This window comes from Oncorhynchus clarkii, chromosome 2 (assembly GCF_045791955.1).
Source record: "Oncorhynchus clarkii lewisi isolate Uvic-CL-2024 chromosome 2, UVic_Ocla_1.0, whole genome shotgun sequence".
Taxonomy (NCBI): Eukaryota; Metazoa; Chordata; class Actinopteri; order Salmoniformes; family Salmonidae; genus Oncorhynchus; species Oncorhynchus clarkii.
In genome coordinates, this window is record NC_092148.1 from 26120948 (window position 1) to 26145978 (window position 25031).

The following is a 25031-nucleotide window of genomic DNA, read 5'->3' on the forward strand; positions in this document are numbered from 1 at the left end:
AAGGAGCAAGACTTAAGAAATTACATTTATTTATACATATGCAATCTAAATATACACATGAGAATTATTTTTTATTTTTTTATTTACTATTGGGAATGCCACAAGGGTGAAAAAAACTCAGCAGGATAATGACTGTTCACACTGTTGACCTTTTGGCTGTGGTAATGGCACCCTGAAACTTTCCCCACACCTCCCCTCTTGCCAATCTATCAGATCTATAAGGGCTAGCATCCTCCGTAGTGCTTACTCTTACCAACATGACAGAACTACACACACCCAGAAAAAAGAGAAAATAAAACCATACAAAAGAGACCTGGGATACTCTTATGGGATATCCCAGAAGGCATGATACTGTTCCAGTTACAATGGAGTTAATTTACAGTAAAACAAGCCGTCTTGTGTACATCAGAGACCCAGCAGCGGGCAAGGCTGAGTGCCCTTACTACCCATCTCTTGCAACATGAGCTGTCCATCCATCCAGGACAGCAGGGAGGGCTCCACTGAGACCATGGTATATGACCAGCACCACTACAACCAATATCCCCCCATATCTCCACAGCCACAGGGAAAATGACAGCAATTCAGTTAAACCAGAAAAAAAGGATGGATCACAGCGGTAAAGGAGCAAGACTGGTTTGTTAGCAAAGAAGATAGGCCTGTGAGAGAAAAATTGCTGCGCACAAAGTACTTTGTAATGGGTTTCATCAGAAGAGCAAACTTTATTCTGTGTAAAGACAAAGGGAAGTCGAAGTGCACTGATAAAATGGACATGAAAAGTTCTCCACGGACCCCCATTTTGTGCAGTTTAGATTGGCCTGACATTCGACCAGGTACATTTGGGATGAGATGGCATAACTCCTCGTTTCCCCATTAGCCAAGGGTAGTTACATTTAATAACTCCCTCATAAAAGGATTTGATTACCAGTGAAATCAAGAACAAAAAGATAGAGGACACCCTTCATATATAGTAAGCAGCTTCAGATCAAACCCACCCAGTGTTGCATGTTAGCACATACCCTTTGGTCAAAGAAGACCTCAATATATAGTGTTAAATAAATATCATTGGGACAAACTCAAATAAGTTTGGGAGGAGCTGACTGACAATGGAGAGGGGGGGGGGTTACACTTCAGTAAAGTCAGGTCTTCACTGCCGAATCTTATTGCCCTTTTGCTATTGAATTGGGTGTGTTCACAGGCTTATTAATTGAGCTGACAATGGGGGTGGATCAGTTCACAATGAGTGAGACAAAAACTGTGTAAAGATATGGCGGACCATGCCCTAACATGCTCAATTTCTCAATTCATGTAAATGAATTCAAATCATGTCCTCTTTCATATTTAAAACCGATCAAGTCAAGGCATAACCATAAAGCTTATTGAATTAAATGGGGACAGACTTCACAGAAGAAACAATGCAAAGAGGCTACAGAAACACTCGGTTGCCCCCCACCCCCCCCCTTTGTATCTCTCCCCTTGTTTCTGTCTGCCTGTATCCTTGTCTCTAGGTTTCTCTTCATCTCCCAGTCCTCCCTCTCCGTCTACCTGTCTGTCCCTGACTCTCCCTGGCGGTGGTGAGGCCTCAGTTGTTCTGGCAGCAGGCACTCGACTTGGCAGCGTTCTGCGTGGGCTGCACCGTGATCGGCACCACATTGGAGTTGGGCGAGAAGTCGGTGTCGCTGCGGCCCGTCATTTGCCTCTGGGACACAATGTTGTAGATGGCTGCAGGAGACAGACAGAGACAAGTGAGAACACAACAGTCGCTGTTGGGTTGTTAGGTGATGAGAAAGGGAGCGTGTTTCGTCAAACACTACAGTGGATACAAAACTCACAACAAGATGGTAATGCAATGGGGACCTAACAGCATTTCACTTTCCAGGGTTGTGTAAATAAATACCAAAACAAACATAAAATGGAGACAAGTTGTCATAGAAACCAGCAGCACCCTGTGGCTCCTAGGGACTGAACTTCTGCACCTTCCCTAGGATTACTCGAGTCTGGCATGCAAAACTAACTTCAGACTGACTCATACATGCCACTGACTGATGGTGAATCCCCAAGTCACTTCCCCGCCTCTAAATTAGCAAGAGCTTGAAAACGAGCAGACAAGATGACCTAAACTAACCCTTGATCTGGTATTTCAACGACTAGCTACAGTCAGCATGCTTCCCGGGTCAGGGAGTCTCTAGTTCAATTCCTACATGGCTTTGTTTGAGCACTGTTATGCACTCTGTTCTCCTCTCTTAAATGAGCTAATTAGAACTATCATTAGCTCAAGTTTCTATGAATGAAACATTTGTTGAAGAGTAGAATTACTAATTGTACAAATGCAGGCAGTGGGAATTGTATGTGGAGGGGGAAAGCAGAACACAAATAGCAGGGAGCATGCTGACAGCCATTTATCAACTGATTTGAAGGCCTCAGTGAGAGGCTTGTTCCTCAGACACTCTTGGGTTTTTGAGTTGGCCGTTGCTAATTTTCTATTTTATAGCGGCCACGCATTAACAAGGGCCTTTCTAAGGTGTGGCTAATACGTCACTAAATTGCTCTTGTAGAAGTACTTAATGTGAGTTGTTCTGGGTATGAGGGACTAAATTGTGTCTTCCTAAAACGATGAGACATCTGGAAAGCTCATATTTGCATTCCAACGTACATATTGCAAACAGACCCAAAATAAATGCTTTAGTGGTTTCCTGACAAACATCAGATCTGATTGAGGATCACACAAAGTGTGATTGTCTGAGTGTCCTTTGAGCATGCCAATTACAGATGCTTTTGACCTTAATAAAAATGTCAGGTACTGTTCAATTTACTGCAGAGTAATCTTACAGTAGAGGCCTCGTAATAACCTGGATTTTGCTGCCATCTATTGGTGGAAGATGAGTCACCGCTGAACAAATGGATTACAAAGCTCTCAGAGTACAAATAAATAAATATATATACACTAAAGGAACGTTTGGTATGGCCGTTAATATAAGATGATGTGTGAAGGGGGGGCCTTTACGTGGACAAGTGACTCTTTTTAAGCCTTTTAAGTGTTAGAGTAGGCCAGCTCTTTCACAGGATGGCATGATTCTGTGTGCACTACAGGGTGAATACAAGCTGCTTTGGGGCAATTTCACTTTAAAATGTATACCAAACAAAAACCATTGATTTCAAAGTTGAACAAACCATAGAACCCTATACATAAAAAATAAATGTAACAATTTCCATCGAAAATGTTACAAAAACACATTTACAGGAAGAACTGTGTAGATACAAAGTTTTGTAACAGAATAAAACTGAGGGAGATTTTACCATAATTCTGCAGTTGTTCCAATAATTTACTGTAAAAAATGTAATCAATGGTTTTTGTTTGGCAACCATTTTAAAGTGAAAAATCAGAGTAGCAGTGTAATTCCGTAACGATGGAACCGCCCCTTGTTAAATTCACAAGCAGTTCTAGTGTATATGGTAGGCTGTGTACACTAACCTGTGAGAATGGTCTGGAAAGCCAGCTCCACATTAGAGGAGTCTAACGCCGAGGTCTCCAGGAAAGACAGTCCATGCTTCTCTGTGGAAAGTGGAGAATTTAAAAAAAAAAATTAATAAAAAATAAAAAAAACTCAGGCATTATTCATTGTCCGTACTAGTAGGCACTTCATAAAACAGCCATCCAGTCATTATACGTCACCAATGAGGCTATTTTCAACAGCCACCACAGAATAGACTAACTGATAAAAATGACATGATGTCGATGACCCTTCGTAGTCGTGCTGCATGAGCCAACCCTGGTGACAAATCAATAACAGAAATTGAACGGGAGCCTGTGGTATCACATGGCATGCTTGTTTACTCTACACAATGACGTCTTCTAGAACAATTCCATTCAAGAACAATTCCATTCATTCATATATAACCACTCTTATCAAGAGCAATTTACAAGTCAGTGTATTCCATGCATGAAATAAGACTCAAGGTCATAAGTAAACACTTGAACCATTATGCAGAGCTACAAATGATAAGTGTGATAAGCTGGAAATGTCACATTGGAGTGTGTAGAGTAGCTAAAATCAACAGTCATAATGGAGCCAAATCAACTGGCTTTTTTTCCAATTGCTGGGGATGTGCATTCAGAACCAGAAACAGCTGTTAATCACTGACAGAGGCAGCCTGATAGGAGCTCTGTTGTCTCCACATCAAAGAGCAGCCCTAAGGGGGAAGTAGACAGTGACAGAGAGTGGAGGGCATTCCCTTGTCCACTGCGAGGCTCAGGTGCATCACTTTCCCCAGGCCCAGATTATTTTTGAAATGTGTTTGAAATGCCCTTGTGCCAATAGGGAAAGCAAGATTATGGTAATACTTATCAAAAAAATGGTATTGTGTTGTTCAACTTGCCGCATCGCTTTATATCCACTGCTATCGCGAATAAAAAAGTAAAAATGATTGAGGGAGAAACAACTCTCCTGTACTGTCCCCTTGGCTTGTAATGCTGTAGTAGAATCAACACAAACAGATCAAGTAGCTATAAAACTAGTTGATGTAAGGGTACCTGCCAAGGCCTTGGCCTCGTCCGTGGGCACGGCCCTGAGGTGGCGCAGGTCACTCTTGTTGCCCACCAGCATGATGACGATGTTGCTGTCAGCGTGGTCCTGCAGCTCCTTCAGCCAGCGTTCAGCGTTTTCATACGTCAGGTGCTTGGCGATGTCGTACACCAGCAGAGCCCCCACTGCCCCACGGTAGTACCTACACAGGGGACAGGAGAAGGGAACTAAGTGTTACTGGGAGCAGCTGAGCATTGGCTGAGTCAATGGAGTGGTAGATTTAGTTTGTCGTTCCCTACATGAAATGCTATTGCATACATCAGAAGCAAAGGACTCAAAGTTGTCAACAAGATGAGAACATTAGTAAATTAGCAGAAGTAGGCTGGAATGTTCTGTACACACAAACATCCACAATGGCTGGGTTTACACAGGAAACCCAAGTCTGATATTTTTTCTATTAGTCAGTCATTTGACCAATCCCATCAGATCTTTCAGAGCTCATTTGTGAAAAGATCTACAGGATTGGTCAAATGACCAATTAGTTAAATAAAGATCAGAATTGGGCTGCTTGTCTAAATGTTGCAAATATGTCAAAAGATGCCTGGCAGACAGACAAAACAAAGATCTCTATGCGTGCAAGCTGTGTTAATACTCACGCGGAGGTGATGGCTCTGTAGCGCTCCTGTCCTGCCGTGTCCCAGATCTGGGCCTTGACGGTCTTGCCCTCCACATGGATGCTGCGCGTGGCAAACTCCACCCCAATGGTGCTCTTGCTCTCCAGGTTGAACTCGTTACGGGTAAAGCGGGACAGCAGGTTACTCTTCCCCACTCCAGAGTCCCCAATCAGCACCACTGGAGCACAGAGAGAGGAGCGAGGGCATGAGTCAGACAGACACCACCAGAATAACGATACAATATGTTACCCACTGTACAAGTGTTGACAACTTGTTTCCTACGATGTAGGAATAGGAACACTCAGTGGGGGTAAAACAGGTCTGACAAAGACAATCATGGTAGAAGAGATGACAGCTCCTGATTGGGTCTAAGAGCATTGTGCCATGTGTCTGCTGCTCTGTTAGTGATTAACGGTCTACTGAGAGGGCCTGACTGTACTTGACTGTAGTTCAATAAACAATATTTGTGCAAAACAGGCCATCTGGCTTGTTTTTGCTATAGACAAAAGACCCATGACACGAAGTTTCAAACTTTGTGAGGGAGCGCCTAGGCTAAGTATTGTCATGAATGACCAAAGATTGATTTAATTGACCAAGAAGATGATGCCTTGTGAAGTTCAGCCTATTCACTTAGCAGCACCACCTCTGAACCCTGCCCTTATGGAGCAATGAAACATTTGGCACATGTTCCCGTTTTGACACCCATTCATTTCCAAACATAAACGGGGGTGTGTTGGGAAAGAGGATTTTACAAGGATTGAAATCCAGGTGAGTCAAGAGGAAAATCCTAAACTCATAAGCTCACCACCTTGTTATTAGGAAATAGGAACTGGTTGTGTGTTGATGAGGCCTTATTGACACATCTCCCACAGAATGTAGGCAAAGCTCATCACATGAAAATACTACAGTGGTGCAGCAGACACAGGTAGAAACCTGCCTACCAATTGACAATTGCGCCGACTGACTCAAGCTAGGAGAACCTAACAAAAGTGAACTTGTTCCACAGGCAATTCATCGGCAACTCTCCATATAAGTTAGTAACATGAGAACTGTGACTTTGTAGTTCCAATAATATCCTTGTCAGCTGCAAGAAGGACTCTCAACTACAATTCCATTAGACTAGCCTATCTTCCGGTCACGCTATCTGGTAACCGTGATAATACGGTGGCTGAGGAACAAACAAAAGCATTATGCAACTTTTAGTGTACTTGTCACCAGAAACATAAGATCACCAATTTAGGCTACGGTATTGTGTAGGCTGCATTTCAGAGTTCTAAAGCTACAACCATTATTTCATTATTGGATGCCATCATCACATAGCTTAGGCCTAAACAGTCTAGTCCCTCTTCCTTAAAAATCTCAATTCTGGCCTCCCGAGTGGCACAGCATCACAGTGCTAGCTGTGCCACTATAGATTCTAGGTTTGAGTACAGGCTCTATCGCAGCCAGCCAAGACTGGGAGACCCATGAGGCGTCGCACAATTGGCCCAGAGTTGTCTGGGTTAGGGGAGGGTTTGGCCAGCAGTGAAGTCCTTGTTTCATCATGCACTAGCAACTCCTGTGGCAGGCCGGGAGCCGTGCACGCTAACACGGTCACCAGGTGCACAGTGTTTCTTCCAACACATTGGTGCGGCTGGCTTCCAGGTTAAGTGGGTATTGTGTCAAGAAGCAGTGCGGCTTGGTTGGGTTGTGTTTCGGAGGATGTACGGCTCTCAACCGTCGCCTCTCCCGAGTCCGTAACCGGAGTTGCAGCGATGAGACAAGACTAACTACCAATTGGATACCACAAAATGAGGGAGATAACAGGGTACAAAAAAATATATATAAAAATTATATTTCCCAATACAAAGAAGTTATTTTAAGTAGGTCTATCTTATCTAGAAGTCAAATCAACAAGAAAGCATTTCATTATCTGTAAAGAGAGCACTCAGTTTAAATAAGCACTCAGTCATTTAAACAAGAAAGCTGGTCAACTTGCTGTGCAACATTTACAGGCTCCTTGTCGGAAGCAGTGATTCAACCACTCACCTGACTGACTCATGCCTAAACAGTGAGGGTGCAGTAAAGAAAGAAACTAAATGCAGGAAACTGGAGGGGGAGGAACCTACTGGTTATGTGGCCTACTGACAGTCCTCACATTAGGCTCTATGGGGCAGTGCATTCTAGCTGTGTAGCACTGAATTCAGATAATTGTGCTATTTGGCCAGCACCAAGATATTTTATCTGAAAGTGAAGTTATGCTCATCTTCCCTACTGTCAGAGCCCTTCTGTACACACACACACTCACTTGAATCATGCAGGTCTTTCCAGTTTGACAATGCATGTTCAAATGTAGAACCCCAAACAAACAAAGGACACTGTGCACTTTATTTCCCTTGTCAGGACAAAACAACCCACAATGAAAGTAGTTAGTGTAAGTAAGTACAGGGGAGCAGTAAGTATCCACTATCATTGTAAAATACCAATTGTTGCTGTATTCTTACAAATGTAGGCCTACACATTCTCATATGTAGGCCAAACAATAGGCTACAGTGCATGTGCACAGAAAAGTCTGGGAAAAGTACGACTAGACAACATAGAACCCAAGGACCAGACAAGTCATGTTGAGAAGGGGCCAATAAGCTTTCACTCTATGCTATCGGTTAGATGAATTAGGTATCATTTGGCCAAGGTCATCTTTACTCCACTTCATTCAGATGTAAACAGATCATGGAGATGACCGCTTTCTCTAAACCCAGAGTGACCCACCACGACACCAGGTCAATGGAATGCCTACAAACAGAATAGTGCTTAAAGGCTAAACCATGTGGTCACTGGTCACCTTAGGGCAATCGGTTTGAGTAAATATATTTTGAGGTGTCATCCTGCCATAATCAGTGGGCTATATGACTCCTGTTGACCAATACTTCCTCTCCTGATGATTGCGTCATAGGCCCACCACAAGATGACTAAACAGATGTCACTTTGGATAGCTACATGGTGCTTATTAAATGTCTGTGCAGTGAGTGCTGTTGCAATCAACTAGCCTACTACACAGTTGTATCAATATTTCTACTGAATTGAAACAATAGTTACAGAAATTCAGAGTGAAGTTGTTACTATAACTGCTACGCATTACCTTATGTCATTGAGAATTGATTTTGGCAGCGCTCGTTACGTAGTTGCAGCAACACAGTCCGATTACTTTTGACAGGGCGGAAGCGGCGACAAAATAAATGTATTATATTGAAATCGGTGTGGCGCTGAACCGACTCTAGGTCGAAATGACTACACTCACGACATGGCAATGCCCTAGTAAAGTATCGTAAACACACTCACCTTTGAAAAGATAGTCATATTCGTCTTCTCTATTCGTCATTTCTTCAACGTTTCTACCTATGGAATGTGAAATGTTCAAACCCTCCCGTGGTGGTTTCTCTGTTCAATTCGACAAAACTTATTGACCATTTATCTCGCAACCGACCGCTTCGGTAGAACGAACAACCGGGTCAAAAAGGTAAATTATCACTATGTCAACGTCTCTAATATATTATTCGACTATAGGTCTCATATTTGACTGTGAAATTTTAAAAGACAACAAACTACCTTTCACAAACTTTCGACTCCTCTTCCCTACCACTTGTAATTTGCCATTTCCGAGCGACGTAACATCGAGTTTCTAGCCCCGCCCTTTACCCAGTTTCGACTGGCCAATCGACGACAGATACCGGTCACTGGCTTTCCTGTGATTGGTCTATTTTGTTGTCATTCATGATTTGCCTCCATTGATCCTACTCATCGCCTCTTGGGTGATGTCTTCAGTCTCAAGCCTTCCAGGTATGCTGATGCTGCGTTCAGAACAACTGGGGACTCGGATCTCGGAAATCTCCGACTTCGGATATCAGTGCGTTCAAGACAACTGGGAACTACTGGCACACAGCTCGGACACCCATGCATTCCCCACAAGACATGCAAACAGAGGTCTCTTCACAGTCGCCAAGTCTAGAACAGACTATGGGAGGCGCACAGTAATATAGAGCCATGACTACATGGAACTCTATTCCACATCAAGTAACTAAGGTCAGCAGTAAAATTTGATTTAAAAAACAGATAAATACACCTTATGGAACAGCAGGTACTGTGAAGCAACACAAACATAGACACATGCATACAAACACGATAACATACGCACTATACACACATATACACTTGGATTTTGTGTTATATATATGTGGTAGTAGAGTAGAGGCCTGAGGGCACACAATATGTTATGAATGTATTGTCATGTTTTTAAATGTAATACGATCTTAATTTTGCTGGACCACAGTAGTAGGCAGCAGCTAATGGGGATCCATAATAAATACAAATGCAAAACTCAGGAAAAAATAATTCTGACTGGGACAAATCTTTTTGAACGGTCATCCAACTCGGAATTCCAGGTCGGGAACTCGGACCTCTTGCTACAGCTCCGACGTCAGGATTTGACCACATTATTTCAAAGTTCCCAGCTGTCTTGAAAGCACCATAACCCTCAGGTTTAATGGATCCTTAGCACAGTATCATAATGACATCACAGCACTGCAGCACTTGAACTGCAGGCTATGCTTATGCAGCTAAATAAATGCAATTCATATATACTTTTGTGTCTGGATGTAGGCCTATTTATTGTATTTTTTTGCACCTTGGGTCTGAAAAAAAGCACTTTACAAATTCAATTATTATAGGTTTAGCTAAGGGCGACTTATGAGATCAATATGGTCAATGTCTGATCATTAATGGGATATCTTCATTATAATCAAAAGTAATCCTCACAGATGGAAAATGTAGGCTATTCCATTATGTTCTTGTCTATCAGTTGTCATTTGTGTATTGTACTTATTGGCATATGTCTTTTTAGATGTATTATTATGATGAATTGGCTATTATTGTGAAGGAAATCAAATGTAAAAAGTGATAATTATAAGGCAAGTAATAATGAACCTGGCATTTGAGTGCAAAAAAATATTCCTGTATTGTTGTAAAATCACCCCACAATAAGAATACACCGTTTTGGAACAATTAAAGCAAAAGATAAATTACATGTAACTGTACTTTAAGTAAACAGAGCACAAACAACAGTGACAGCAAATTTAATTAATCAAGCTGTGTGCAAAAACATGGTTTTGGCACTTGTTGTCCAACCTCACAGTCACTAAAAATGCAAATATTCTGTACATCAGTTGGCTACCTTTAAAAATAAAATCATCCTAAGCAACATTGAATTTTAGAAGTTTACACAAAAATGCTGTTTGATATATTTGTATATTCAAATGATTGCTGGATTCTTTGGGGGGGAAATGTACCCCCAGCCATGTACATACACATTACATCATCTTTAGGAATGGAAAACTCATTCTGTCTGCCAACATGTAACTATGTCACATCAGAGTGGTCTTGCTCAGCATCATTCTTTTCAATCAGGCTTGCACCCTTTGGGCACACTAACTAGAGGAAGATGGAGTGCTCTATTCCACATGAGGGGGTGGTTTGTCCCATCAGAGGTTCCTACAGCAGGGCTTCTTCTCTTCAGGGTCGCCTGCAGCTCTGGGGACGGGGCTGGCCAGAGACACGGCACTAATGGACCCCCGGGTCACCTCTTTACTGCTCACCTTCCTGTGAATCTCTGATGGAAGAGGCACAGGAATACAGTGTGAATTCTGGTGCAACAAACAGTGACAAAAAAACATTGACCACAAACTGCCAGTGACAACTGCTTACACAAAACAATAAACGTGGCACAAGCATTTTGTTCTGCAATGCCAACTTTCCACTCAGTTTAACTGATGAATTACTGAGCATTGATTGCACTACTTTTACGCCAAAAAACAAGGTTAGCTAGAGAGCTAAAAACAAACAAATCAATAATAGGGTTGGTACTGTAAATATATAAAAGTCAATTACCTCCAAGGACATTTTGGAATGCAGTCTCAACGTTTGTGGACTCCAAGGCTGATGTCTCTAAGAACAATAGGCCATTCTTTTCTGCATAGAGCAAGAGAGGTAGTGTTTACTGAGTATTTTCTAAAAATGTAGGTTTGTCAAATTTGGGGTGAACTAGTGACTCAAGCCCAGTGCTTGACATGGACTGAAATAGGTTCTGGTACTCATTTTGGGTGCTGGTATTGTTTATATTTACAGTAGGTGCAGGAGCTCAACAATACCTTTGAGCTAATATTCTATAAGAGGAACAGGAGCTCAAGCAGTAGAACATTTGCGGTGGCGGTACTCAGATCTCAAGTCAAGCACTGCTCAAGCCACAAATTTGGACCAATAAAGGCTATTGGCCTATTGGCTGTTGTGAGTATTAGTATATTAACAAGGCAAAACCACAATTCACTATATAAGGGAACAACATTTTGAGGTTTATACAATTTATTATGTTTATTAAAATGGAGTCATTGTTATTATCCTAGGATATATTCATGGTGTCAGAGTCTTGGCAGCTGTACCTGCAAAGTCCTTGGCATCCTCAGTGGGCACTGATCGCTCTGACCCCAGATCAGTTTTGTTGCCCACCAGCATGACTACGATGTGAGGATCTGCATGGTCATATAGCTCCTTAAGCCAGCGCTCCACACTCTCATAGGTCAGATGCTTGGTGATGTCATAGACCAATAGCGCTCCAACAGCTCCTCTATAATAACTAGGGAGAAAATATGAAAAAATATGTAACCTGATGTTTTTATTCATATTTATAAAGTATGTGATGGGTGATGCCTCTGAGTATCCATACCCCATTTTTCTCTTGAAATGCCATGTAGGCCTCCATAGTACGATACATTGAACCGACAAAAGCATTGTAATATTCTAATAGACTTGGTTTTTGATTGCAGAAAGACATTTCTAGGGAAGGAAATGTGCATGAGGGAATTATTCAGTAAAGTATTTACTAAACTCTTGACAGAGAATAATTAATCCTGCTGTGGTATAACATATCCTCAGATTTTCCATGTCATTAAATTGAATGGACACAGTTTTAATGTTCTGAAACGTGTTTCCATGCCATTAACCCTTCCAGAGTCTTTACAAAAGAACAAGTCAGGAATTTCTTAAGTCAGAGAAGAAAAATGTTTGGGTCTGGATGTGTATTGAATATGTCCAGCCAAATGGATATTTAGACCAAAATGTACAAGTAGTAAATGACTGGAACAGTGAACCTGCTGTTTGTTCCTCCAGGCTATCTGGGCATAGTGTAAAACCAGTGCCTCTCCACGTGGAGTGTTTGGGCCTATAATACCACCCAAGATGCCCACACAATAGTGAGAAATGTGTGTGTGTGTGTGTGTACGTGGGTCCACAGTTTCACCCAGATTACTCACGCAGAGGTGATGGCCCTGTACCGCTCCAGCCCAGCCGTGTCCCAGATTTGAGCCTTGATTATGAGACTTTTCAGTTGAATTGTGCGTGTGCTGAACTCCACCCCGATGGTGGTGCGGCTGTCGTGGTTGAACTCGTTCTTGGTGAAGCGGGAGAGCAGGTTGCTCTTGCCAACGCCAGACTCACCTATGAGAACCACTGGAGAAGAAAGAAGGGGGGAGAGGAGGGCATGAGTTCTAGTGCACCAGAAACATGTTTGAATATGTGCTTTACATCCCCAGTGAGTCTCTATTATGTGAATGAAGGGGACTAGGTGTTTCATCCTAGATGTAGAACACTTTATATTGCCATAGTGCAGACGCACAATAGTATCAGGTGTAGAACCTCAAGGTGCCATTTCAGGGCACAACACATATGGAATTACAATAATGAGAGTAAGTAATGTTTTTTTCACACAAAAACAATGATTCTTCAATGTATCTCTTTCTTTACTGTTAGAATCTCACTCATGTCATCCCATTGATTAACACCAACTCATAACTGCAATAAGGCTGCTCCCTGAACTTCCTGCAAATAGCGTAACTCTTAGGTGAGGCCTAGGTGTGTCCTCAAACAGCCCACTCAATATCACTAACCCTACCCTAAACCCTCAGTCTTAGTCTGCTGAGCATGATATCATTAGTACTCTCTTCACAACGGTGCTCTATGACAGAAACAGCACCACACCCGTGCAAATGGTTACTGGGACAATTATGTTAAGTGAGGAATGTAGAACAAACCATCTGAGAAGTAGCATCAGAATCATGGCTCAGGTGTCTTTAAAATTAATGATCATGCTTGTTCATGTTAATTATCATCTAGGAAATGGGAGCTAATATGTTATTATCACGCTGTGTAGGTTAAGAGATATGTAGTATATACAGTGATGAGGGGTCAGTTGTTGAAGAGAACCAAAGGAGAACCAGCGAGTGGGGGGGGTGGGGGGAGGGGGGATTTATTGCATTGCTCTTGGGGAATTTCCTGTAATGAAACAGGCCTTCAAAAGAGGAAGCAACTAATAAAATCAGGTGGTACAGTTCACACTGATACTTCCCTCTATCTATCTTGCTGTGAGCAATACTGAGTCCAAACAGAAGAGGTACAAGGAACAATGATGCCCCCCTATATGTTTCAGTGACTCATGTGTTTGCTTCTAGAGTGTGAGCAGCTGACTCAGAAAGCCAGCCTTGGCCTACTTGACAAACATATAGGAAAATATGAACACATGTCACAATGACACCATGATTTCAACACAGCTGACTGAGCTGAGCCAAACACCAATTTCTGCTTTAATCTCAACCATGAGAATGTGACCTGAACCAAGATAGGCATCCAAGTTACATGGCGCACCAGCAAGAAAGATCTAAGGAAACCAAGAATGTGATAAACGGCAGTGTGCAGAAGGTTAAAAAAAAGTGACATGTTTATTCAGTACGGTCACCTAATACATATTCTATTTATTGCCCTCCAAACCACTAGTGGGGATAAGATTAGCAAGCATTGATTATCTTCCCTGCATGCTGATTTATGCTACAGAGCTTTTAACAGGCAATAAGATATTTGTCAAAAGCAAAAATGTTGGGATCATGCCTGTTCATGTTCCCAGACTTACATTCTAAAGCAACTATCCAGTTTCTGGTCTCCGAACCCAGTTTAGATTTAACCTGAGGTGTAAAACAGGCAGCAGGAAAGAACGTTTACGAGATGTTCTACTTTGGTTTGTTTTGGGTAATTGTTCACTCCATTGGCAGATCATTGTTCTGCTTTTGGTTTTTATTAGGTGAGATGAAAAATGTTGCCATTTCCCCCTCCCATACTCAGTAACCTCTTATGCAAACAATATCCCTGGTTTCCATGGCAAATAGGATAAGAGGCCTTGAAGCACTTTACTGGCCTGGTTTGACTTTGTTCTGAGGCAAAAAGGTATTAAGTAAGTTGCGGGAAAAACTCCTCATTTAATAATAATTCAGATTTACTTGAATTGATTTATGACTGAGCAGTTCCCTCAACTTATTTACATATAAAATCTTCATTTACGTTTAGACAATCAAAGCAGGGAATCATTTAGATTTTACTTCATGATGTCTGGATGGTTTCAAAAATAAAGCTATAGTAGAATTAGGCCTAGTCCTTCGTTCCAGAATGAATGGCAGAAACTTCCATGTGGTTCAGTGAAAACACAACATTTTACTTCATCAACTACCCCTGGTCCAACTAACTGGGTTTTCTTGTTTCCCTAATCGACAAATCACTTCACCTCATCATGCACATTACCACCTCCTCTACCATGCCTGTAGCATATAGGACTTAGTAAGTCATGTAGTGAAACAGTACACATGCTTCTCTGGTGTGACTATAGACATAATGGAAAGAGTGATAGGATAAAATATTCAGGAATGTGTGTTTTCATGGAATGATAGACAAGCTTGTGAAACTCACCACAATAACAGTTGGAGGTCAAGAATGTATTCAGTTACATACAGAAATAGCATTCAAGTTCATAGAAATAGCAACATTCTTGAAGTAGCACTGTCTTGACTTGTAAAATACCAACAGTAGCATATTAATGAACCTCAAGGTTAGATGCATTCTTAAAAGTAATGGATAAAACTCCTAGACTTGGGCTCGTATCCACAAAGCGTCTAAGAGTAGGAATGCTGATCTAGGATCTGTTCATACAGTCATATTCATCATGACCTAACATGCTAAACAGATCCTAGATCAGTACTCCTACTCTGAGACGCCCTGTACTACAGGACTGGCGTAAACATAATTGGCAATATTTCTTGAGTGTATGCACTATGCAAGGCAACTTGCCTTGTTTCAGGACACACCCTAGACTTTTTCTGTAATTTCAACACAGGTGGGAGTGACCTGCATAATTTCTGTGTGGTAGATGTGTTACTAACAATCTACGGTGTGCTTTTGATACTGTGCTGGCACTTAGCTTCTAGCCTTAGCACACACACCAAGTAACATAATTCAATGGTTGTCTGTACTGAGCAACACTGCACTAGCTCTAACTACAAAAAAGTAGTTGACATATACATTATATCATCATGGTGGCTCAGTTAGTAGAGCATGGCACTTGCAACACCAGGGTTGTGATTTCAATTCCCATAAAACACCAGTAAGCAAAAAAGTTTGAACATGTATGCAATCACTACTGAATAAGAGTGTGTGCTACATTATGTAAATGTAGGACATCAATCTGTTAAATGTGAAAGAACAAGGACTCACCCTTAAAGACAAAGTTGTAGGCCTCATCTGAACCCATGAGGTACACCTTCAGTGGTCCAGCTCTCAAGAGTGTGAGGGGAGAAAGGAAAGATGACACTTCCCCAGAAGCCACTCACCCTAATCTTCAGATTTAAAAGAGCCGCACAAACACTTTGCAAGTCACCTGTCCCCCTCTACGTTTAATACAAACCTAGATTGTTTACAAGGAACTTGCTCCGCTGTGTCATCAGGTAGTTCTGCTGAGGAATGATGGGGGTTGGGGGAGTGGCTTGGTGTAAGTCTATGGCAGGTTGAACAGGTAGGACAACCACATGAGCAACTGTATGAAAAAAAATAGATACATGCCACCTGCTGGACAAACCAAATGATTGCCTTCAGGAAATTACTGTTTCCCTATCCCTTTTACATGGCGAAAGACAACCATTGCTTCCTCTGAGGTGTATTCACAGGACCTACCTGTCAAATAGAACCTAATTTATTGCAAAACGTTTTGCTACGGTATGCAACTAATAAATAAACCCCTGGTTCTGTTCATCTCAAACCAGGAACACAAAGTAACAGCAAAAGGGACCTAGAAACAGTATTGATAAAGTTCTGAATTGACAAACACATATCAGTAATAACAATACTGTCAAACAACTGACAAGGTAATGCAATATTAGGTCTGTTCAGCAAACCTGTAATGTCAGTTCTGCAAAAAACTCCTTGGTACCCCTGGAACTAAAAATCTAACATATGAATCAAATGGTTTTATGTATTTCATATCTTTGAAGACAAATACGTATTGATTTTTCATTGAAAAAAAACTGTTTATGGATAGCCTGTTACAAAAGGATATCATAAAGGTTATTGCGTGGCAACAACAGACAAATGTAATATTCTGACTAGGGTAAACAGCAAATGCCTTAAAGTTAATGTGTCAGCATTTTCAGCAGTTGAGAAAGGAGTCCATCTTACAGGCAGTGAAATTCATTGAAGATTTACATAGCCCGCCTTACACAATGTGTGAACTTGACATTTGAACTGCATGCCACAAACGGCCAAATTACTAAACTCAAGCATTAAGTTAGAGCATACGGAGTATAAATACAGTAATCAGAAGACAAATACTCAGTTCATTCATACACAGACTGCAGCATTTCATGAAGACCAGGTGAAGCATTCACATAAGCAACAAGTGTTCATGTATTATCACGGGAGACAAAATTGAAGACAACACTCCAGCCAGACTTCCCCTATGATGCAGCAACTTGGGTTAAAGGTTCCTCCAGGTACAGTACCAACGCTTCAGCCTAGAAATACCATACAGACAGGAGATATGCTTAGTATGGTATGCAGACATGGTCTGTGCTCATGGCTCTTTAAATGACATACATACTTGTTCTCTTCAGGAATTAGTCATTGGTGTTTTGTAATTTCAAATACAACACAATTTGCACACCAATGTCATCCACACTCAAAGTATTCTTCCTCACCTTGGCTTTAAGCATTCCAAAGCCCACTGTCTCTTTGGCATACATGCACAGCAGTAGGTTAGCTACCCGTGTGATGGCCACCCGGCCTTCCTGCAAAGATAAGATAAGAAAGGAATTGATAAAAATGCAAGTACATTGAATTTCAATTTACCTTTGGTGGTACTACCTCCCAAGCTGCCAAATAGCCTAGGTCAACCTTTTCTACCACTATTTAACTAACGTTATCGGGCATACAGCTTAATTTCTCTGGAGCCTGACTGTGATACTCAATGGATAACCAACGCAAGTCAGAATGATGTAACAAACATTTTGTTCATGCATGGTAACTAGACCATATAGTTCAAACTAACCATACAATCCATCAGAATGAATTTCAGTTTATCTTCGTTAAAAGCTTGATGCCCGTTCTTGTCATAGGCCGACCAGATGTTGCTTGCAATGGCAGCGGTCACTCGAGCGTCAGTGTCCCCATAGCCAGAGTAAGCCAAAAGAGACCCTTCATTATTTAACAATCTGCGGGGAGAACATGTAAATAAGTTAGCCAGAGAGAGTGTTAGCTAAGACTTACCTACATGTAGGTAGCTGTCGTTACAAGTCATCTTAAGAACAAATAATTAACCGATTTCGCTAGTTAGAAGAAAATAACACTATATTCACGTGCCTCTGCCACTCAGTACTTACAGTGTGCTTTGTACTCCGCTTGTGTTTGCCTGGCTGAGAACTTGCGTCAATGCTTTTGGCCGCAACATGGTTGGAGTGAGCAATACTTTGCAGCAACTGAATTAATTTAGGCGAAATTATGAAGTGTATTTTATCATCCAGTTCAGTGACTTCTTCTACAACAACACAATCCAGTCAGCTGACTCCTTCAACTTCCTGATACAAATCGTAATGCATTATGGGAAGGACAGTGGGTGCGTTCCAGACGATTGAAACCGGTCACTGGAATAATATATTCAAAGTGCACCTTTTCAGCTCAGATCTGCCCCAATTATAGAATTGATATCCTTTTCATGTTGATCCTGAGATGTTAAACACTTGTCAGAGTAAGAGGACTGGGGGGGAATTTGTATTAGAAGAACAGAGTTAACTGCAGTAACCTGACTGTGGCTAATTGCCATTATTGAAAGGAACAAAATGGCATATCAGTTAAAAATTCTTAATAGCTACCCCGAGTAATCTCTTTGCAGAGGCCGGATGAGTCTAACACTAGCATTGCTTTAAACTTCACAGCCCAAGCATAATTGATGAGACTGAACTAGCCCGTCATGTTTATAACTTACACAGCTTTCCTTTAGCCACCATTTTAGACCAGGATATCAAAGTTATGAAATTATCATAAATTGAAGATCTAAGATATCCATGCTTATTATTCATTTGGTCATCATGGAGGAACATAAACGAATCCAAGCTCCACTCTGGTGAATGTTAAAACAGCTTAATTTCCATTAAGATACTTAAATGTTTATTACAGTTCACAATTTAGATTTTCAAGCTTGGTCCTTTAATGAGCTACCAAATATGCATGGTCACCACTAACTTTCCCACCTCTCAGACTACACACAACAAATCCCGTACACGTTGAACAAATCATCCATATCAAGTTCATGTAATTTCATAACATAGACAATGTAGACTAGTGTTAATCACACACCTGGTCCTAGAGGGTTGCAGTCAGTGTGAACAGGCTAAGTCTACAACACCAACTACTCATCAAGATCATGAAAAGCTGAATCAGATGTGTTTGTGCTGGGCTTGCACTCAATTTCAATTTTACTTTGCCAAAAGGGTGCGGATTGGCGTAAGCTTGGGCTAAATGGAGTTTCCACAACATTTCTCACTGCAGTCCAGTCTAGTGCTTTTAAATCTGAGGTGTGATGAACAAGTGTGCATTTTGAGAAGGATTGATCATCTGAATTCAGCATAGGGTACATCCCTCCAGGATCAGGAGTGAAGACTACTAGACTACTAGTGTAGACCATGCTTTTGAACTAAATGAATCACCACCACACTTGAGCACATTTCTTGAAAGGTATTATTAGAATAGATAACAGAGTGAAGGGACTCCAAGAAAAGGCAGAGCTGAACAGATTTTCTTTAACTGTAGGTACTGCAACTAATATGTATGGGTTTAAGAAAAATAATTCTCTATGCCATTAGTACACTTTGTCATTATAGATTCAACAAATTATTTTGGAATATATTGCTGAAACCAATATACATTTTTATCAGGCACTACACCACTGCTTGTATGAAAATACACAAAATGGTTAACGTAAAAGGTGTCTGCATTTTTATCATTGCTCAGATTAAAAACATTGAGGTCTGATCACTTAACCAGAGCCTAAACTGTTGAAGAATTTACACTCAATAGCATTCATTGACTCAATGTAGCATTAACTCCAGAGCTAACCAAGCTACCTTGCTTGACCTTCCAATCTGAAAATCATCCCTTCCAAAAAACCTGAAAGTGTAAGCAAACAGCTGAACCAGGGGCGCTATAGTGCTCAAACAGAGAGTCCAACAGCCTGTATCAGTTTTGAAGGAACACATCAAAATGTCAAGAAATTCTTAAAGCAGAAGGTAAACTGAAGGTGAGTGGTAAAGAAAAGAGAAGGTAACTTCTACAGCTCCTATAATAAATACTAGCCAATCAGGCATGATAGAGTGAAATTAAGTAAAAACAAGCAGGCTCTCATGAAAATAAAAGGTCAGAGGAATCCCTCATTCTATGATTTCAACACTCACATCCCTCCAAATTTCAACTTGTTACCGGCTAAACACAATCCATTAAGATGGGTTAAGTTGGCAACCTCATGCATTTCCAGCAAATGGGCACAGTCATTTCAGAAAGAGTCTCCCATAGTCAACAGAGGAAGTAGTCATGTTAGTGGTGGCGTCATTTTGCAGCGATGTCATCATTCCACAGGGTTGATATGAGGTCTCTCCAATAGAAACTTGAATCTGAACACCCACTTCCTGCCCCCATATCTTTCCTACGATTCACAGATCAGCCAAAGAGATGAATAGTAATTGGAATTCAATTGAGTCTATCTGAGGGGCTTGTCAGACTGTGATGGACTGTGTTCATTTGTCATCTCCCACTCCAGTACCCCCCCCCCCTAACCCTTCTCTCCCGGTAATCTCAAGGGGCTAAGGGAGTTAGGAGGGCTGGGAGCCCAGCAGTCTCTCAATGGCAGCATTGATGTCTCCCCCCGTGGCGATGAGGGCCTGCAGGTTGGCCTCGCGGTTGATGAAGCCCATGGCGCTGAGCTGGTCCAGTTGCTGCTGAAACCGCACCTCCGGGGTTAGAGTCTGAAAGGGAGCATAGCCAAAGTCATTTTTATATGAGCCTGCATGAAAAAATGTTGCTAGGGTCCTATTTGAGTGACTGTTAGGAGACAAGTCTCAGTGCCAGTATTAATTGGTTTTAGGTCAATGAAGCCAGTTGAAACACAAAGCTAATGCTAACCCACTGGACAATAGCAAAGTATAGTTACCAAGTAGAAAGTCAGAAATTGTGTTTACAGCTCAATGACATACCAATGAGCCGCCTCCTCCCCCAGCAAACATCTGTAACATCTGCTGCATGAGCTGCTGCTGTTGCTGGGATGGGTTAGTGGCAGCGGTGGGATTTGAGCCCTGTGTTGGGGGAGGAAGGTTTTCTGGGGCCACACTGCCTCCTGTGGTTGGAGGAATCACTGGGATCTCACCAGGAGCCAAACTAGGAGAAGAACCATAGTTAACCTCTCTGGGATATTCGGGACGGTAGCGTCCCACCTCAACAACAGCCAGTGAAAGTGCAGGGCGCCAAACTCAAAACAGAAAATCACATAATTAAAAATCAAACATACAAGTATTTCACACCATTTTAAAGATAAACTGTCCCAAAGAAGTTAGTGGCATCATCAAGAAAATCAAATGTATAAAGCACGAGTCTCTCCAGTAAACATCTACTGGATAACAGATGGTACAGTACCTGGGCATGAGCCCGGGGGCTTCTGTCTGTAGGGTCTGCAGGCCCTGCTGGATCTGCATGAGAGCCTGCATGGCCCGGGGGTTAGTCATCACGGACAGTGACTCAGGATTCTGCATCTGTAAAATAACCACCCATTTGGTCAATCCAAATTATGTTCCATTTAGTCACAGTTAGAAACTCAATGCCTTCCATAACACTCTGTCATATTTTTCTTATTTTTGTCACTATGTGGAACTAAAGTGCATAACTGGAGACAGAAATCTGACCTGTTGGAGAAAGACCGGCATCTGATGTCTCAACTGTTCCTGTAACTGTGTGTTTCCGGCAAAGAGGGGGTTGTTCAGCATTGCCTGAGGAAAATAGTAAAGGATTAAGCAATGATTCTACTCGTCACACAAAATAGCCTAGAATATTCATCTTATCAGTATGATTCAGGACTTCTGAATCCTACTGCAGAGAGGGATAAAGTTGTGCAGACCTGCGAGGCGAGTTCAGGGTTCTGCGCCAGCGACTGCATCATACTGCGCATGTAGGGCGCAGACAGCATGTTCTGCATGAGCTGGGGGTTCTCAGAGATCTGCTGCATCAGACTCTGCATGCCAGGGCTACCGAATACACCTGGACAGATTATAGAGAGTGGAATGAGAGAAACAGACGAATCAGCTAAGCAGCAAAACAAGGGTTATACTCAAGGGTGGTATGTTAATACAGATGTAAAGGGAAATATAGTTTTGCAGATTGACTAAAAGGTGAAAGTGCTTCTTCTGAGGTAGTGGTCTTACCATTGCCCAGCCCAGAGGTGTTGATGCCCAGGGGGTTGGAGGCACTGGGTGCAGTCCCGCCAGCGGAGGAGGTTGTTGTTGTGGAGGCGCCAGTCCCCCTGCTTTCTGAGGGGGACGTTCCAGGGGGTCCCCATGGGTTTGGTAAGGGTTCCCTGTTCTCTGTTCTGGAGGGCTGCACGCCAGAGTCTAAGTTGCCCCCCAAAGCAGAGAAAGGATTGTTTCCAAACTATGGATGAAAAAAAAAAGTGGACTAAGTCACACAACCGGACTTGATTCAAGACGATTGTCTACATATGGTATTCGCAGGAATAATAGCTACCTGCTCTCTAGCGGCACTGAACATAGGCTCCTGGATGTCTGTGTACATCCTCCGGAGGGCGTTGTATCCCCCAGGAATGCTCTCCAGGTTGCTAAGCGCCCGGTCCTGGTTACGCATCATCTCTTGCATCATGGCTGGGTTCCTTGCCAACTCCATGGTCTGAAGAGAGGAAGGGAGTTAACATTATGCATCTTCGCATGAGCCCCCTCACATCCATTCCTCCCACCATTTTGAGAGTGGTGCAGTCTAGTTTAAGGGTTTGGGCCTATGTACAATTGCAATGTTACAGACCCCCTTTTACATTTAAACTACATTGCAAGCTAACTACATAAAAAAGCAAAATGGTTGGAGTAATATGCTCTTCAAGCATCGGTTCTTTAGAGGGATTCAAGTAAAGACAAGACACACAATGATAACCCAAAACCAAGTCTATTACACCTTGGGCAAAGGACCCATCTGAGCACCAGACCTGACCTGTCTCATAAGTTCAGGGTTGTTGAGCATGTGGGAGATCTCAGGGTTACGCTCCATCAGCTGCTGCATCTGAGGGTTGGTCACAATCATCTGCCTCATCAGGTCTGGGTTAGACATCATGTTCTGCACCAGAGGGTTGTCCATGATCTGAGACAGCATCTCCGGGTTGGACATCAGCTGTCTCTGCATCTGCTGCTGCATCTCCATGAAGTTGGCTGAGCCCATGCCCATGCCTGACAGGCTAGATAGGTCACCAAACCCACCTATGCAGACACAAGGGGGTGGTGGATTACTGGAAGGATATAGGCTAATGCCTAGTTGTGTGGATGTTGAGTAGGTGTAAGGCGATATGGTCGTCTTTCTGTGAGATGGTTTAGTGGGGACTGGGTCACTAACTGAGTAAGTTGGGTGGCTGTGTGGAGGCTGGGGTAGGCCCAGTGCCTGGTGTTGTGCTGGCATTGGGCACTGCGCTAGGATTGATGCTGCTGTTGGCCTGGGGGGTCCCAGAGCTGGATGCAGAGGACTGGGATGTGCCACCAACTGTGGTCCTGGAGAAAAAGCAAGGTCATTATCAACCTAAATGTTCCCATTATCTATCACTCACACATACAATGGTGTTACTAGAATAGTGGGCAAGCAAATCATCTTACTTGGGAGCAGTCTTGATGACAAGGTGAACAGTGAGTCCGTCCTTGATGCCGTGTTGGTTCAGTGTGTCTCCATCCTTTAAGATTTTGCCAGCAAAAATCAACACCAGCTGGTCCTGCTTGGCATTAAACCTTTTGGATATCTCCTCTTTAAACTGTATGCAAGAGACAGAATGAAGTGGCCGGTGAAGACAAATGGGAATAAAGAGGATAGATACACACCCAAATCATTCAGTGTTGGTAAAACATTTTTTAAAGTTATATTGGCTTAGCTATCTCGAAATCTATCGTTAGCTAGCGAACTACGTGAATCTGCTAGCTGTCGCTTTTAGTTTTATAAGAACCATGAGGTAAAATGTTAATGGTTTAGGAAGTCACCAAATACAGCATTAACCATGTCGCTAACCGTAAGATTACGATCAGATTCCAGAGGGTGGGTATAATTTGTGGAACCTTCCAACATGAATATGTTCCATAACAAGGTTGCCCACAAACAACGCATACAAAGTTGTATATCGGCAGAATAAGATACCCGGTAGGGTGTGGGCTATTTCACAAAATGTTTCACTCACCACATTTACTCCGAAAACCAAACCGTCTGTCCTCACTCTGGTGGACAAACATTAAGAATAAGCTACGTGGTGAGTTGATGCCTATTCGGCAGCTAGTTAAATTGATCATGCTACTGTATGCGTTGTTTCCTGTTGGAACGTTCCACAAATTATACCCACCAGTTTCCCAATTGGCTTTCGCAATGGCCGGAGCCTCCATTGGCTAGCCGGTTATCAGCTAGCCTGACCGCAGCTAAAATTAGCTAGCTAGATGAGAATGACAGCGACAAACGTAGCTGGCTAGCTTGCTCACAAGCTAACGTTGGCTAGTTACGTGGTTAGCTAGCTCATGCTTGTTATATATGTATTTATTCATTGCCGATTGTGTAAAACACGAATCAAACTACCGATTTAAGGAAATGGACAAGGTGAAAAGAAAGATTAATAGTTGGGAAATTGGGATAATTCTTCCCACTTAACATCGTAAACTAGCTAGGTAATAGTTAGCAAGTTGGCTAGCTAACTTCGATGTATGCTTGTTAGCCACAGCATGACTTGCATAACTGACTGTGTAAATAAATGCGAATACCTGTGCGACAGAAGAATCCTCCGAGATCGCTATCTCCTCTTTATCTTTCGGAGTTTTTACCGTGACCACGATCATGGTCCCGTCTGAGGCAGCATTTTCAACAACGTTGGAATCCACAGTGGGATCTGTGCCGCTGTTCTCCGCCATCTTTACACCTCTTCAAATTCACTACATCCAGAGAGGAAGAGGTGAAGCGAGAGGTTTTACTCAGCCCAAAATATGTCCACGAAAATACGATTCATTTGTATGGTCATTGAGGTTCAAATTTGGTTAACAAAATGTTGTATATTTTATTTGCTATGTGGGGGATTATTTTATCAATAGAAGTTTCGTAATGGTGTACGGACGTGGCATTTCGGCATCTTTGAAAAAAAACGACTTCATATCGGAGTTGTGCCTGTTGTCAT

General features: G+C 42.2%; 4 protein-coding genes across 4 annotated transcripts; all 4 read right to left on the reverse strand.

The window, feature by feature from the left end:
- On the reverse strand, window positions 1-8881 carry LOC139365116 (ras-related protein Rab-11A-like). Its single transcript, XM_071102517.1, has 5 exons — window positions 8513-8881; window positions 5177-5372; window positions 4529-4722; window positions 3470-3550; window positions 1-1719 (listed from the first exon to the last, which is right to left on the reverse strand). The coding sequence occupies exons 1-5, from the start codon at window positions 8550-8552 to the stop codon at window positions 1580-1582; spliced, it is 651 nt and encodes a 216-aa protein (XP_070958618.1). The 5' UTR covers window positions 8553-8881; the 3' UTR covers window positions 1-1579.
- Window positions 8882-10160: 1279 nt separating this feature from the next.
- Window positions 10161-15945, reverse strand: LOC139365119 (ras-related protein Rab-25-like). The gene is made up of 5 exons (XM_071102531.1): window positions 15809-15945; window positions 12532-12727; window positions 11662-11855; window positions 11114-11194; window positions 10161-10835 (listed from the first exon to the last, which is right to left on the reverse strand). Exons 1-5 carry the CDS (start codon window positions 15843-15845, stop codon window positions 10708-10710), a joined length of 636 nt encoding a protein of 211 aa, XP_070958632.1. The 5' UTR covers window positions 15846-15945; the 3' UTR covers window positions 10161-10707.
- Window positions 15809-18171, reverse strand: LOC139365127 (ragulator complex protein LAMTOR2). Its single transcript, XM_071102542.1, has 4 exons — window positions 17965-18171; window positions 17634-17796; window positions 17284-17373; window positions 15809-17100 (listed from the first exon to the last, which is right to left on the reverse strand). The coding sequence occupies exons 1-4, from the start codon at window positions 18030-18032 to the stop codon at window positions 17044-17046; spliced, it is 378 nt and encodes a 125-aa protein (XP_070958643.1). The 5' UTR covers window positions 18033-18171; the 3' UTR covers window positions 15809-17043.
- Window positions 18172-19300: 1129 nt separating this feature from the next.
- Window positions 19301-25031, reverse strand: LOC139365137 (ubiquilin-4-like). Its single transcript, XM_071102554.1, has 11 exons — window positions 24625-25031; window positions 23488-23639; window positions 23234-23385; window positions 22838-23100; window positions 22364-22522; window positions 22045-22270; window positions 21741-21880; window positions 21529-21612; window positions 21263-21378; window positions 20827-21007; window positions 19301-20598 (listed from the first exon to the last, which is right to left on the reverse strand). The coding sequence occupies exons 1-11, from the start codon at window positions 24769-24771 to the stop codon at window positions 20446-20448; spliced, it is 1773 nt and encodes a 590-aa protein (XP_070958655.1). The 5' UTR covers window positions 24772-25031; the 3' UTR covers window positions 19301-20445.

What these genes read in the sequence shown, in the direction of transcription:
- LOC139365127 (XM_071102542.1), bottom strand. Translation starts at nt 18,032, where the DNA reads ATGTTGCGGCCAAAAGCATTGACGCAAGTTCTCAGCCAGGCAAACACA. An exon ending in AGCGGAGTACAAAGCACACT is followed by an intron (nt 17,797 to 17,964) that starts GTAAGTACTGAG and finishes TTCTCCCCGCAG; the next exon opens with ATTGTTAAATAATGAAGGGT. An exon ending in TTGGAATGCTTAAAGCCAAG is followed by an intron (nt 17,101 to 17,283) that starts GTGAGGAAGAAT and finishes TGGTATTTCTAG; the next exon opens with GCTGAAGCGTTGGTACTGTA.
- LOC139365119 (XM_071102531.1), bottom strand. Translation starts at nt 15,845, where the DNA reads ATGGGTTCAGATGAGGCCTACAACTTTGTCTTTAAGG. An exon ending in CTACAACTTTGTCTTTAAGG is followed by an intron (nt 12,728 to 15,808) that starts GTGAGTCCTTGT and finishes TTTCTTCTCCAG; the next exon opens with TGGTTCTCATAGGTGAGTCT. An exon ending in GGATGCCAAGGACTTTGCAG is followed by an intron (nt 11,195 to 11,661) that starts GTACAGCTGCCA and finishes TGCTCTATGCAG; the next exon opens with AAAAGAATGGCCTATTGTTC.
- LOC139365137 (XM_071102554.1), bottom strand. Translation starts at nt 24,771, where the DNA reads ATGGCGGAGAACAGCGGCACAGATCCCACTGTGGATTCCAACGTTGTT. An exon ending in GTCATCAAGACTGCTCCCAA is followed by an intron (nt 23,386 to 23,487) that starts GTAAGATGATTT and finishes CTTTTTCTCCAG; the next exon opens with GACCACAGTTGGTGGCACAT. An exon ending in TGCCGGTCTTTCTCCAACAG is followed by an intron (nt 21,379 to 21,528) that starts GTCAGATTTCTG and finishes GTTATTTTACAG; the next exon opens with ATGCAGAATCCTGAGTCACT.
- LOC139365116 (XM_071102517.1), bottom strand. Translation starts at nt 8,552, where the DNA reads ATGACGAATAGAGAAGACGAATATGACTATCTTTTCAAAG. An exon ending in CGAGGCCAAGGCCTTGGCAG is followed by an intron (nt 3,551 to 4,528) that starts GTACCCTTACAT and finishes CACTTTCCACAG; the next exon opens with AGAAGCATGGACTGTCTTTC. An exon ending in TTTCCAGACCATTCTCACAG is followed by an intron (nt 1,720 to 3,469) that starts GTTAGTGTACAC and finishes TGTCTCCTGCAG; the next exon opens with CCATCTACAACATTGTGTCC.